The 12,500-nt window shown below is 46.9% G+C and overlaps 3 protein-coding genes and 1 long non-coding RNA gene across 4 annotated transcripts in view; 2 read left to right on the forward strand and 2 right to left on the reverse strand.

The window, feature by feature from the left end:
* The window catches only part of LOC121184192, a 2,859-nt gene extending 200 nt beyond the window's left edge, over positions 1-2,659 (forward strand). The window contains exons 1-4 of the mRNA XM_041041694.1: positions 1-113; positions 1,118-1,234; positions 1,910-2,018; positions 2,123-2,659. The exon at positions 1-113 is cut by the window's left edge and continues 200 nt beyond it. Of these exons, the coding sequence (XP_040897628.1) occupies positions 3-113; positions 1,118-1,234; positions 1,910-2,018; positions 2,123-2,433 (648 nt within the window). The 5' untranslated portion in view covers positions 1-2 and the 3' untranslated portion in view covers positions 2,434-2,659. The remainder of the gene's footprint in view (positions 114-1,117; positions 1,235-1,909; positions 2,019-2,122) is intronic.
* Positions 2,660-3,684: 1,025 nt separating this feature from the next.
* On the reverse strand, positions 3,685-7,894 carry ppiaa (peptidylprolyl isomerase Aa (cyclophilin A)). The gene is made up of 4 exons (XM_041041695.1): positions 7,737-7,894; positions 5,393-5,512; positions 4,640-4,812; positions 3,685-4,093 (listed from the first exon to the last, which is right to left on the reverse strand). Exons 1-4 carry the CDS (start codon positions 7,803-7,805, stop codon positions 3,961-3,963), a joined length of 495 nt encoding a protein of 164 aa, XP_040897629.1. The 5' UTR covers positions 7,806-7,894; the 3' UTR covers positions 3,685-3,960.
* Positions 7,895-8,014: 120 nt separating this feature from the next.
* LOC121184199 lies at positions 8,015-9,784 on the forward strand. The gene is made up of 2 exons (XR_005894275.1): positions 8,015-8,401; positions 8,519-9,784. It is a non-coding gene; the product is annotated as an uncharacterized LOC121184199 (long non-coding RNA).
* An 895-nt stretch (positions 9,785-10,679) lies between these two features.
* LOC121184173 (zinc finger MIZ domain-containing protein 2-like) overlaps positions 10,680-12,500 on the reverse strand; it is a 17,006-nt gene continuing 15,185 nt past the window's right edge. The window contains 1 exon segment of the mRNA XM_041041651.1: positions 10,680-12,345. Coding sequence (XP_040897585.1) covers positions 12,238-12,345 — 108 coding nt within the window. The 3' untranslated portion in view covers positions 10,680-12,237.

Genomic DNA, 12,500 nt, shown 5'->3' on the forward strand with positions numbered 1-12,500 from the left:
GGATGTGGATGTGGCGCAGCGTGCTGTGTGTGTCCCTGGTTTGTGGTCTGGCTCTGGACTCCAACACCATCAGATCCTCCAAAGAATCCACAGCGCAGAGCTCCAAGCAGCTGGTAAGAGACAGAACAACCTTTAACTCCGTACTGTTTTACCTGCAGCACACCTGTCTCTGCCTTTCATCTCAGCTTTGGATCTACACCTTACTTTTGCTGCTAATACAAACAACAACAACAACAACAGTAGTAACAGAAACAGTAATAACAACAAACAGCAGCAGGGGTAGAAATAAAAGTGAATAAAAAATTAAAATGATTCGGATGTTGCTGTGATTAGTGTTTCGTGCCCAGCTGTGCTCTGACTCTGACTCTGACCCTGAGAAACAGCCTCGTTTCAGCTCCGTCACGCGCTGCAGGTTTACACACAGCTTCATATCAATGACTTATTTTTTCTCTGTGTATGTAACATACACTGTCCACTGTCTGAGGACTGTGCAGCAGCTCGTAGTACATTTGTAGTTTATGTAGAATAAATACTGTAAAATTACTATTGGACTAATATGCATGTAGATTCTACACAGATTATATTTAATGGGGTGAATTCACTGTATATTGTTTGTAAACACTGTAAATTTCGATTTATGTTCAGTTTAGAAACAAACAAACAAAAACATTTAAATCAACTGAACTTAAAACGGTGCTGTAATAAAAGTGATGTAATAAAACGTGTAATTACTGATACGGTGCAGAAGTGAAGGTCAGGCCCTTTAATGACACATTTACACCCATTTTATTCTTTTGCCTGATGTTTTATTTGCTTCATTTATTTTTCATCCATTGTAAATTTACAGCAGTTTAGAAAAAGCAGGATGTGTTTAATGTCCCAGCGGTCGTGTCAGTGTTTTAACGTACGGACACGTACAGTGTGGTGGCACCCAGCTGTGACTCCTCTCAGTTTGTTGATGGTGTGAGTAACAGAACAAATACAGTGGTATACAGTAGCATTAGTAATAGCAGCACTACAGGAGGATCAGCTGTGGCTGTAGTAACAGCAGCAGCAGTGGGAGGAATATGTGACCCTGACCATAAAGCAGCAGTGACAACACTCACCTGTCCACCAGGATCGTTCCCATGGCGACCAGGTGGAGCGAGCAGCACGACGTCGGGCGGAGGCCAATTTCAACTCCCATCGACAACCAGCATCTCCGTGTTCTACACCTGACTGCGACGTACCTGAGGTCAGTGACAGAGACCGACCACACCTGGTCACAGTACCTTACATCGTAAACCAACCTGGTCAGACTCAGAACGTCACATGATCAACATAAAGATTTGGCTCCATGTCGACTGGGAGACATTTACACACTAATCCCATGTTCACATGTAAACACACGTGGAAACATTCTGCACTGTTTCCAGATCAGTGTGAAAAACAAAGACAGGAACATAATGTTGTTCTGTGGGCGTAAACCGTCACAGCTGAGAAACTGTCTCTCAGGCTGTATCTGTAATCTGAGCCTGAGGGACATCAGACAGATCACCGCACACCTGCAGATCTCAGGTGCGACAGGTGTGACAGGAGCGAAGCAGCAGTCGCATGTCACAGGGAAAAGTGGGAAAAACGATTCCCACCATGAACCTTCAGGGTCTCCGTAGGACGTGGTCCAACTTCAACACCAATCACATGAATCTGTTGTTGCTCCTTCAGACACACGGCCGTGGAGGATATTTTAATGCTTTGGTTAAATAATCTTAACTCAAGATCCACTTACCAAAAAACATCACGGAGATGAAGACCATGACATGCAGCTGAAAGCTGGAAATTTAAGATCACTGACCTCAAGTGAAGATTTTGTCAAACTACTATTTTCATGATGGACTCTCACTGATTTTAATCTCCATCCATCCATCAGAGGGGAGGCTGCAGCAACAGAGCTCAGAGGAGACCATTCTCTCTGGACAGACACAGAGACAGAGAGACAGACAGACAGAGATACAGCGACAGCTTCAACAGGACCAAAGGTCAGTGATTAGAAGTCAGCTACAAGTCCCAGAGTGCACTGCTGCTGGACCCATCCACTCGGCAGGTTTCAGGACGCGTTAAACTCTGTTTCTGTGTGTTTCAGCTCCAGAGATGTCGAGCTGTGTTCGGTCCGGTGACTGTGCAGCCGGCCTGTGCTGTGTCCGCTACCTGACTGGTAAACGGTGTCAGAGGATCCCGGCGGAGGGCGAGGCCTGTCTGCTGCGAGGCTCCACCAAACTGAGAAGGAACCTGGGACGCTGCGACTGCGAAGCAGGGCTGTCCTGCACCGCCGTCACCCGGGCGGAGCTGGGCAAAAACAAGGGCCAGGGGGTGTGTCTGCCCCGCCTGACACAGGGCCAGAGGAAAACAAGACATTCTGGGAAGAAGAGGAGGACAGCAGAGGGGAGCTGCTGACACATACATCATAAACTTTTTTCTAAGCTTCTGCTCAGTTTGTAGATACAAGTTTTAGCTGTTTGAAAATGTTGACGTGGATCTGCTCATGGTCGAAGTTTCAGGTCGTCACATCTGAGATGAACTTTTTCTCCATACGGAGTCACAGGAGAGTCTGGGGCCCTTCAGTGGGGCCCTTCAGTAAAAGTTAAAAATATTTTCTCAGAAATAAAAGTTAGTATCTTATATTAAAGAACGAGTGTTGGTGCTTTTCTCTCCCCTCCGTGTGTCAGGTGTGATCTGAGTGAAGTTTGTCATTCACAGAAAGGTGAAAGGTTATCTGAGGACCCAGGAGCCTGAGAGGTCGAGGGGGAGGGGGGGTAGGTCAGCGGGCCGGGGGGGCTCCGGGGCCCGGGCCTCTGTATGAAGGCACCGCGCTTCTCTACTGATTTAATATGTCCAGTTTCATCAGCTTCAGTTTAAGCGCCACTGTTATTTCACACCTGTTTCCCAGTCAAACCAGTCACAGAATTAAAAATATCCAGCACAGGTTAGCTAGCTCAGTAGCTAACGTTAGGTATTTCCCACCGGTCTGCGTTACCTTTCTACAGCCAGCCCCGCCCCCTCACCTGTGTAAAGGAGTGAAAGGCATCGTCCTCACCTGAGGAGAGAAGAGGGGGAGCGAGACTCTACGCCATTTGTCTTTGCCCCTTGTTGTTAGAGGGAGGGAACCCAGCGCTGTGATTGGTTAAACTCTTCTTCTTCGGCTGCTTTGCTGTGCGCGTCGCGCTGCTGCCCCCCGCTGATACGCGTGAGTACTGCAGCTGCACAGATGGAGTCAGGCGACTGCCCGTGCTGCTTTTCTTCAGCACGCGCCAGAAAGATAAACAACTTAACTGCATCATTAATCATGACGTGGATAAACCGGAAGGACAGATGAGGCTTTACGGAGCTGGTTAGTTTCCTTCCCCCGTTTCAGCGGGTGCAGACGCGCATGTTATCGTGCACATACAACGAGTCTGTGAGTCTTTGTGGCTAACCTCCCTTATGTTCATTCACACGAACTCACCCCTGGAAAACAGGACTTTGTGTAAAGATTGTGTGGATCTGAAACTAACTTATTTAACAAAGTCAGAGATCCAGAACAACAGATGTTCCAAGGGTCTTTGCCAAAAACACAACATTACTGCCAACTGCAAGAAAAAAAAAAAGCCTTTTAGACCTTTGTACATGAAATTCTGCTTTGCTGAATAAGCACACAAGTTTCAATTGTCAAGGCATCTTTTGTTTTATTTCCTTATTCTTTTTTTTGACTTAACAAAGAACCGTTGGGACTTTGTGGAAAAAAAACGTTAATGCAAAAGAAACTTTCAAAGGCAAAGTCACAAATGCAGCAACATGATTTCAACAACAACAAAATAAAAAAAGGACGGGGAGGGAGGGGGGGTTCAGTTGAATCTCCATCAATAGGAATGTTGAGGAGTGGGTGGGGTTGGAGCCTAAAGGGGAGTGGCTACAGGACAAGCAGAAAGGGTTAAGTGCTGGAGCTCAGAGCTGCCCACAGTCAGAGATGGTGATCTTGGCTTTGGTTTTGCCGCTCTGGCTGCCGTAGGACTCCATCTTCTTTACGACATCCAGCCCCTCAACCACAGCGCCAAACACCACGTGCTTCCCATCCAGCCTGCAGGCACAGGAACAGCCCAGTTAACAGAGTCCACAAACAACCCTGAGCCTCCTGCTGGGTGCCTGAACGCACATCTAACATTAAGACCTTTTAAATACCACAGTGAAATTTAACATCATTCCATGGTCATATGAAGGAAAGGAAGGAAAACCAGTAGGGACATGTGTTTATTAATCGCATCAATCTATAGAAGCATACCACTTACAGCACGTCCCTGCTGTATATGACATGTTCTTAGAAATAATTCATGTGACTGCAGTTAGAAGAAGTGACACAAATCCTGACTGATTAAAAGTGAATTGTTTAAGTTAATTTAAGCTTCAGTTTGATTTGGAACATTTTCATTATGAGTTTAGAATGAATAACTCACCCCACCAAAAAAAAAACCAAAACCAAACATCTGGACACTGGCTGAAGCTTCTTTAAGGAAACTGAGTTCACTGCTCTTCAGACCTGCCGATCCCCTGCCTCCAACATGAAGTCAAAACTTCACTGTGCTTGAAGAGTTTTCTTAAACATGTGGGGGTGCATGTTTGCTCTCACCATGCTGTCTGGGCCGTGCAGATGAAGAACTGGGACCCGTTGGTGTTTGGTCCGGCGTTGGCCATGGACAGGATGCCGGGGCCGGTGTGCTTCAGGGAGAAGTTCTCGTCACCAAACTTGTTGCCATAGATGGACTTTCCACCAGTTCCATTGTGGTTGGTGAAGTCACCGCCCTGTGTGTGCATCCAATAATACCAATTAACAACACACACACTTTGACACCGGACTTGAGTAAACAGACCCGGGTCAGGTAGAACCTGGGCCAGGTGAGACCTGGATGTAACTCCTCACATTTATCTGGTTGAGTGACAGAAATATTCAGATGTGTGAAATGTTTCAATCACCTGTTTTAAAGCAAAAATACCAAACAACACTGCAGCTTCTCCAATGGGAACATCAGGTCACTGACAACTGGATGTCAAAGGCTTTGGAAGACATTTGGCTACAGGAGACTTTCACAGCATTTTCCACCATTTTGTTACATGATTACAAGAAAAAGTTAAAGTTCTACTCTGAAAGAAGCCAGCAGCTTAAACTGTCCGGTTCAGGCTTCTCCAGTGTGATTTCAAACCTGCTGCAACCCTGATTTCAAAAACAAATAGAAGAACTTGTTTGCACATCTGTACCACCTCAATTTCCTCTTCATTACGACTGAAACTTTTTTTTTTTCTGATGTTCAAAGCTCCAGACTGAAGCTCAGGCTATTCAACATCACTGCTGCCGTTTCACACGGTTTCGAGACACCAGCTTCACCTGGCACATGAACCCGGGGATGATGCGGTGGAAGGTGCAGCCCTTGTAGCCAAAGCCCTTCTCGCCGGTGCAGAGGGCACGGAAGTTTTCAGCAGTCTTGGGCACCACGTCATCACGGAGCTGCACAAACAAACAAAAGAACATTAACACACCCAAAGTCAGTCAACTGTTATGAGCCAACAGGGTGTATAGTCAGTTCATTTCAGTTGTGTGTTCAGTAACCACTAAGTGAATTAACAATTGGCTTGTTGCCATCCAGGCCCTGAGCCACAACCAGAGGAGGTTTATCAGGCTGCACTTTGTTCTGTGTAGCAACAATCTGCACAGAACAAGTTAAATCTTACCATACTGAACATGTTGTACTGAACATTGATTTACACAAGGTTAGAAACTCTAATTCACAGAACTGTGTGTATTTAAGTGCATTGTCAAAAGTCAAATCAAGTTCAACACCCCCTGAGAGGCAGCAGTTCCAGCCAGTTAAACAAGGATCAGTTCATCGTGTGAGTAGTGTGTGGTAATTGTGTTCTGTCGTGGTGAAACAGGACTGCAGCACTGCACCAGGCTGCAATGTCTGCATGCCCTGCACAGCAGTGACGCTACTGTGCAAGTATGTTGAGAGGGCAGGGGGGCTGCAGCAGACAGCTGAACTCAGAACAGCTGAACTCAGAACAGCAGGGCGCAGCCATCCACCTGCTCAGCGGTAAGAGAAACCGGGCTGCAGGCTGAAGTGTGTCCAACTTTCACAGACTGTACCTACGTGCATCACGGAGCACATTCATGCAGACTTTTCCCACAACTTCATTCTGTTTTTCTCTCCTACTCAAACAAACCCGCACAATCTTCTCATCGCAGGACACAGTTCACAGATACAAAATGCCTACAATTAAAAATCTCTTACTGCGGTGAGACCATATGTTGTCTCATTCATGTCTAACTTCTTACTTTTTTGTTCGCTTATGATGAAAATAACTAAATCTCAGATGTTAATAACTCAAAGAATGCCGGCAGGCCGGATTACCGGTAACAGCACACACTGTAACGCGGTTAAAAGTTAACCCGGGAGGGTCTGAGGTCCGGAGAGGTGCGCCGAGTAACCAGCGAGTCTTTGCGTTCATTTTTAGCCGAGGACTGGTGCCATAAATCGGGAACGCCCATAACGGGGCACAGCTACATCTATGAGCACAAAATGGCTGCTAGGCGCGTTCAGCCCGCAGTTCGCTGCCCTTAAACCGGGCGGATTATAGAAACCGTCACGCAGCCTTTATGGCCGCTGCTGTCGCGCCTCTAACATGTTTAATCACTTTGAGTACAAAGCCTACGGATGTCCCGGGTGCTTCCTCCATCTTCCTACATCCGCATTTTTTACCATACAGGCAGACCCCACCACACCGCCGCGCCACCACCGTGGAACTTTCCAGAACGCCCCCTCCTCCCCCTCCCATCCCCCGTCCGCAAACACAGGAACCGGTGCCGTTAGCCGCAGCGGCTAACATGCAAAACGCCGAAGACAGCAAACCTTGTGTTTTTACACGGGCCGAGCAGAGAACACCTTCCCCAAACCAACCTGTTATAACCGCGGTAGAGTAAAGGACTGCCTTCCCTCGGCGAAAAGAAGCAGTTTTCATCCGACGGCAGTGGCAGATTCCCGGGCTTCAGAGAAGGCCGCGAAACGCTGCAACAAAGAACGGCAGTGACTCCATGTCGTTAGCATTAGCTCAGCCGTTAGCCAGCGGTGCCCGGACGACTCAATCCGGGGCTGCGGGCCTTTCATGTGCCTCAGCGTGACGGAAGCAGCTGCCGTCCGGCTCTCACCGCGGGTCTAAACAACCAAGTGTGGGCTCATTAATAACAGTTTTGCAGCTAAAGCCGCCCGGACCTCAGCTAAACGCGTTAATCGGTACCATACAGATGTTAACGACATGCTGACCGGCTATTAACTAAAGTCTAAATACGAAAAAAAAATCCTACGCAACAACAACTCAATAAAGCTCCATCTGCGCAAATATTAACGCCGTAAACGTCCGCTGTCCGGTCCCGTTAGCCTGCAGCGAGCCGCGCTGGCTGGACGCCACAAACACGTGCACATGGTCCCGTCAAGGCATTCGTGACAGCTCGGCTAACCTTAGCTCTCTGGACGCTACCTGCAGACCAGGGCGAGCGGCTGACTTTGGCGTCTAACTTTGTGCAGATCGGACCGACTTCATACCCATACAGGTACCGAGCAGAAGCGTTTAGCTGAGACCCGACTGAGTCGCTCTAACCCCAGGCTGACACGAACATTCACCAGCCGCTCCGACCGTCAGCATCCCGGCTACATTTTGTATCACAGAGAGCGGTTTACCTCCATCACAACCCGGCCTACGGGTGCGCCATCAGCGGCTACGTCAAAGAAGACTCTGGGCTTGGACATTTTAGCAGGTGGAACTGGAGACGGCGGACTGAAGAGTTTTCCGGTGAAGGGACACACTGGGCTGCAGGGAACCGAAAAAGATGGAGGAATGTGGATACATTTTATATAAGAAGCCGCTGGGCGGTATAAAACCACAGTGAGCCAATTGGTAACGACTGAGTTTTTAATTGGCGTAGGTTTCAGCGAATCAGCAGCCAGGATAGCTGACGCTCCCTTTTTACGGGTCTGTAAAGCACAGACGCGTCTCACAGTGTGTTTGATTCGTGCACCATAAAGAACCGCTACAACGGAGTTTGGCTACTTCTAACATTTGTCACACGTAGCACCGCCCCGTTTCGGTGTCCGGGTCGAAAATCCTTGAACTAACGAGTTTCAGAGCCGCGCGCGCCATAGATGATTGACAGATCGGGCGTCCAATACACTCAGCGCAAGGGGTGGGTGAACTTCAAATTCCGCAGTCAGAGCGCGTTCCCGTTGACAGGGTTGAGAAGTGTGTGCGCGGTCACGCGATCAGGGCGCGGTCCGTCCAGTTCTGAAGAAGTTTGTGTTTCTAAGTAAAGACCGGACACAAAAAGTCACTTCACCGAGTCGAACAGGTGATAAACTGACGGTTAACACGTCACCTGTCAGAGGGAGGTGCGCAAAGCTAAAGTTCAAAGGTTTTGTTAAAGTGTTGTAATTGTGTAACGTTAACCTGCTTTTTTTTTTTTTAGGCTCGTGGTGGTTGAATGGAACGGTTCCGGGTTCTTATGGTTCAGCGATCGTTCCCCTGCTGTGGAACGTTTTACTAACGGATGTCGAACGTTATTGGCAGGAGAAGCGGTTCTCTAAACGTTCTACAAACTACCATCCGGGAACCTTTGAATGAAAACCAAAACTGATGTTTCTTCGCTTTTTTTCATTTCATTTTTCATACTTTTATTGCTCTTAATAAATGGTTTATATTTCTATCATATGTCAGCACTGCCCAGCTGTGCGAACAATAATCTCTAATAATTTTAAATAATACCATGAATGGATCATTAAACTGGGACTGGAGAAGCAGCAGGAAATGAGTGGATGAATAAATGGATGGAAAACAATGTATTTCAGGTCCAGGTATGAGTTTAACGTGAGGTCGACGCCCTCTGGCCTGTTGGTTGGGTGTGCTCTGCTCTTGCAGGTGCAGGTACAGGTGGCTGGGCCTGAGAGGACTGAGGTCTGACTGGGAGCATCTGGGCCCAGTGATCCCAGTGCCTTTTTTGGCTCGTTGATCAGTTTTCCCACATCTCGTCCCTTTAAGCTGAATCCTTTCTGTTTAGTAAATAAACTGGTTAAAGTTTATGTGCATTTCTGGTGTTTGTCCCTTTTTGTCAGAAAATTTTCTAAGAAACTTTACTGTCTGAGACGTTTGTGGACGACGTAAGACCAGAACTTTTACAGTGTTTTTTTTTTGTGAGGAAAGTTTTTAAGCTCTGTTCTGAAATGTGTCGGCCTTTTTCTGTGTGTGTGTGTACGATGTTCCTCTCAGGTTTCCAGATGCAGGTAAAAACATCCTGACAGGTGGTGGTGGGTGATGATGGGGGTGTGGTATTGATCAGTGACCTTCAATGACCTTTGACGATCTACAGTTGATGCTCACAGAGGCGCTGATTCTGCTTTTAGATTCAGATGAGTTGTTATTTTGCTCTTGTTTGTTGTTTATTATTTCTTTCTACATGTTTTGTTGATTTAGTTGCTGTAACAGCTGAAACTCCCACAGATTAACCAAAGCACTGTGGACCTTTGTATGAACTTTACAGTTTCCAGCGATGCTTCATTTTGTAGATGCTCTTCATGTTTACACAGAATTCTGGTGATTTTCTGGATCAGTAAATGATCTGTTGGGTTTGTAAGTGCAGCAGGTCGTGAGCTGGGAATCTGGGACGGCAGCAGATGGTTTTCCTGCTGCTTAAACACGTCGGTTTCTGTGTGATCAATAAAGTTGATTTCATATTTTGTCTGATTCTTTGTTTTCACTTTCCCACTCTCACACATGTAAAGCACCACAGGTTCTCCTCTGTCTTTCCAGTGTGTTTATTAAATTACAAAGGTTATTATTATTATTACTGTTATTAGGATCATTACTGAATCATACAGAGTGATCATGTACAGTTTATTTTTTCCAGAAGCCACTGGACTCACTGGGACATGGAGACACCACAACGGTCTGGACTCTAGTCACTTTACAACATACAGAGTAATGATGAGCATGAGGAGGAGGAGGATGAAGATGAACTCACATATACAAGCTGTGGCTGTGAGGCGAAGACCAAACAGCCCTGTGTCCTCTGGAAGGTCACATCTCTTCCCTATGTTCAGGGTGGGTGCGTGAGTTCAAACCCCACTGAAGAGGCTCGGCTGCAGGCAGAGGGACCGACGACGCTCCTGACAGAAAGCTCCAGAGATGAGATGAAAGTGACGGCGTTCCGGTTTCTACAGTTTTAGCCGAGTCACGTAGCTTTGGCCCCGTTTACACGTTTCACATCAGGTGTCTCACATCTGATAAAATCCAGATTCAATCCAGAGTGAACACACTCCCATTTACACTGAGCCACAGGTACAGAGGCAGTGAGGTGATTCAGCACCAGCCTCCAGCTCAGCCTCAGTCTGTGAAGCTGCACTGGAAGGATGAAACGTTCAGGTGTTGAACCGCCTTCAGACCAGTGGAACCACCTTAACAAACCAGTGGAACCATCATCAGCAGCTGACAGAAGCTCTAAAGCTGCAGACACTGTGTTCCTGCGGGTCTTCGATGTTCTCGCTGAGCGACTGTGTGTTTTTGCAGATGAAGATACAAACAGTGAAGTTCAGCTTTAAACTGATTCTGAAACGAGTCTGTGTCGACTGGTTTGGGGCTGAATCTGTGCTGAATCTGTGCAGTGTCCAGTGGTGGAAGGTAACTACCTGTTCTCAGGTACTGTACCTGAGAACAGGTACAGCACCTGTACTCTTCTACATGTCAGAGGGAAATCCTGTCCTCCTGCGCTCCATTCAGCTGCAGTTACTAGGAACTTTACAGATCCAGATTTTTTTTACACAAAACGTGACAAACTGGTAAAATATGATGCTTTAATATCAATGAATCAATCAGCTGATTGATCAAATGACTGCAGATTATTTCAATAACCAACTTTTTCTGCTTGGAGTACTTTCACTTTAAATATTTTCCTTTTCCTGATCGTACTCATACTTTTACTTCACATTTTTTACCTGTAGTGGAATATTTTTTACAGCGTGGTGTTAGTGCTTTTACTGCAGTGAAGGATCTGACAGCGTCTGCTCCTCCTGCTCCTGCTCCTCCTCCTCCGGCTGGAGGTGAGGAGCTCTGTCTGACTCTGGCTGGAGATCAGGTGTCTGACAGACACAGAATCTGATTCACATCATGTTCACACTGGTCCAGTCACAGACGCTCAGTTAGTCCAAACAAACAGTGCGTCGGCCGATCACCTGACAACAGTGATCCTCTAACCAGCGATGAATTTTGATTATACTTATTAAAAACTGAGGATTAAATGATTCTCTTTGGTTTTCTTTGTCTTTTTCCACTTTTCAGACAAAGTGTTGGAACAGAATCAGATCTGCCCCACACAGGAAAACACCAGGACACGTGAACGTTTGCTCTGTTCTGGTGAGAAATCCCAGGATTTCTGACAAAACCAAAGACCTGAACTTCTTCAAAATTCACAGGAAAACAAAGCAGACGCTGTGGCTCAGTGTAAACGGAGTCTGTTCACACTCACTTCAGTGTCTCAGGTGGAAAACGCAGACTGCTCCTTTAAAGCTCATCTTCACCTGTTTACACCATCACATTTAAACTCATCTGGACCAGAAACCTCCGGGTTTAAAGGACCTGGCTGCTGCTTCTGCTCATTAACAACAAATGTCTTCACTCGTCATCACTGCTGGACGTCCACGACCCAACGCCACTTTGAGAAAAAGACAGACTGGGTTGGAAACGAACGGTGATGTGGAAGGAGGGAACTCAGCTTACAGGCTGGTGGACGATGTGGAGGACGCTCAGCAGTGACGTGAACGTGATCTGAGTCTCTGCCTGTCGGCTCTGACAGGGAATGAAGGATGAAGCATCAAAATACGGTTTCAGAGAATAAAAAAAACATAAAATAAAGTTACCATCGAGTTCATAGTCACATCAAAGAGTTCTCGTATTTAAAAGCTGTTTGTTTCCTTCTTGTCGTCCGCTCCATCCTGTGCAGACGGCAGCCATGTTGGACCGGCCGTCGTGTTGGCGGGCGAGGAGAGAAAATATGTATGTATGTGTGTGTGTGTGTGTGTGTGTATGTGTGTGTGTGTATGTGTATGTGTGTGTGTATGTGTGTGTGTGTGTGTGTGTGTGTGTGTGTGTGTGTGTGTGTATGTGTGTGTGTGTGAGAGTGTGTGAGAGTGTGTGTGATCAGTTGTTCTCAAACAGGGACAGCAGGTCGTCGTTGTTGTTGCTCGGGAGGTCTGGAGGTCCGAGGTAGGACAGCAGCTCGTCCGGGTTGGTCAACTCAGGAAGCAACTGCAGAAACAAACAAGTTGCTGTCAAATACATTGCTCAATACACGGTTCCACGGCTCACCTGCCGCGGCTCACCTGCCTCCGGAGGTGGAACGCCACATACATTTAAAACACGTCACAGCGGTTTGACCTGTGACTTCATCACACAACCAACCC

This window comes from Toxotes jaculatrix, chromosome 7 (assembly GCF_017976425.1).
Source record: "Toxotes jaculatrix isolate fToxJac2 chromosome 7, fToxJac2.pri, whole genome shotgun sequence".
Taxonomy (NCBI): Eukaryota; Metazoa; Chordata; class Actinopteri; family Toxotidae; genus Toxotes; species Toxotes jaculatrix.

Bases quoted from the DNA above. Each gene is read 5' to 3' on its own strand.
- ppiaa (XM_041041695.1), bottom strand. From the start codon at position 7,805: ATGTCCAAGCCCAGAGTCTTCTTTGACGTAGCCGCTGATGGCGCACCC. The intron at 5,513-7,736 runs GTAAACCGCTCT...TTGTTTGTGCAG, and splicing joins TAGGCCGGGTTGTGATGGAG to CTCCGTGATGACGTGGTGCC. The intron at 4,813-5,392 runs GTGAAGCTGGTG...ATGCACACACAG, and splicing joins TCCCCGGGTTCATGTGCCAG to GGCGGTGACTTCACCAACCA.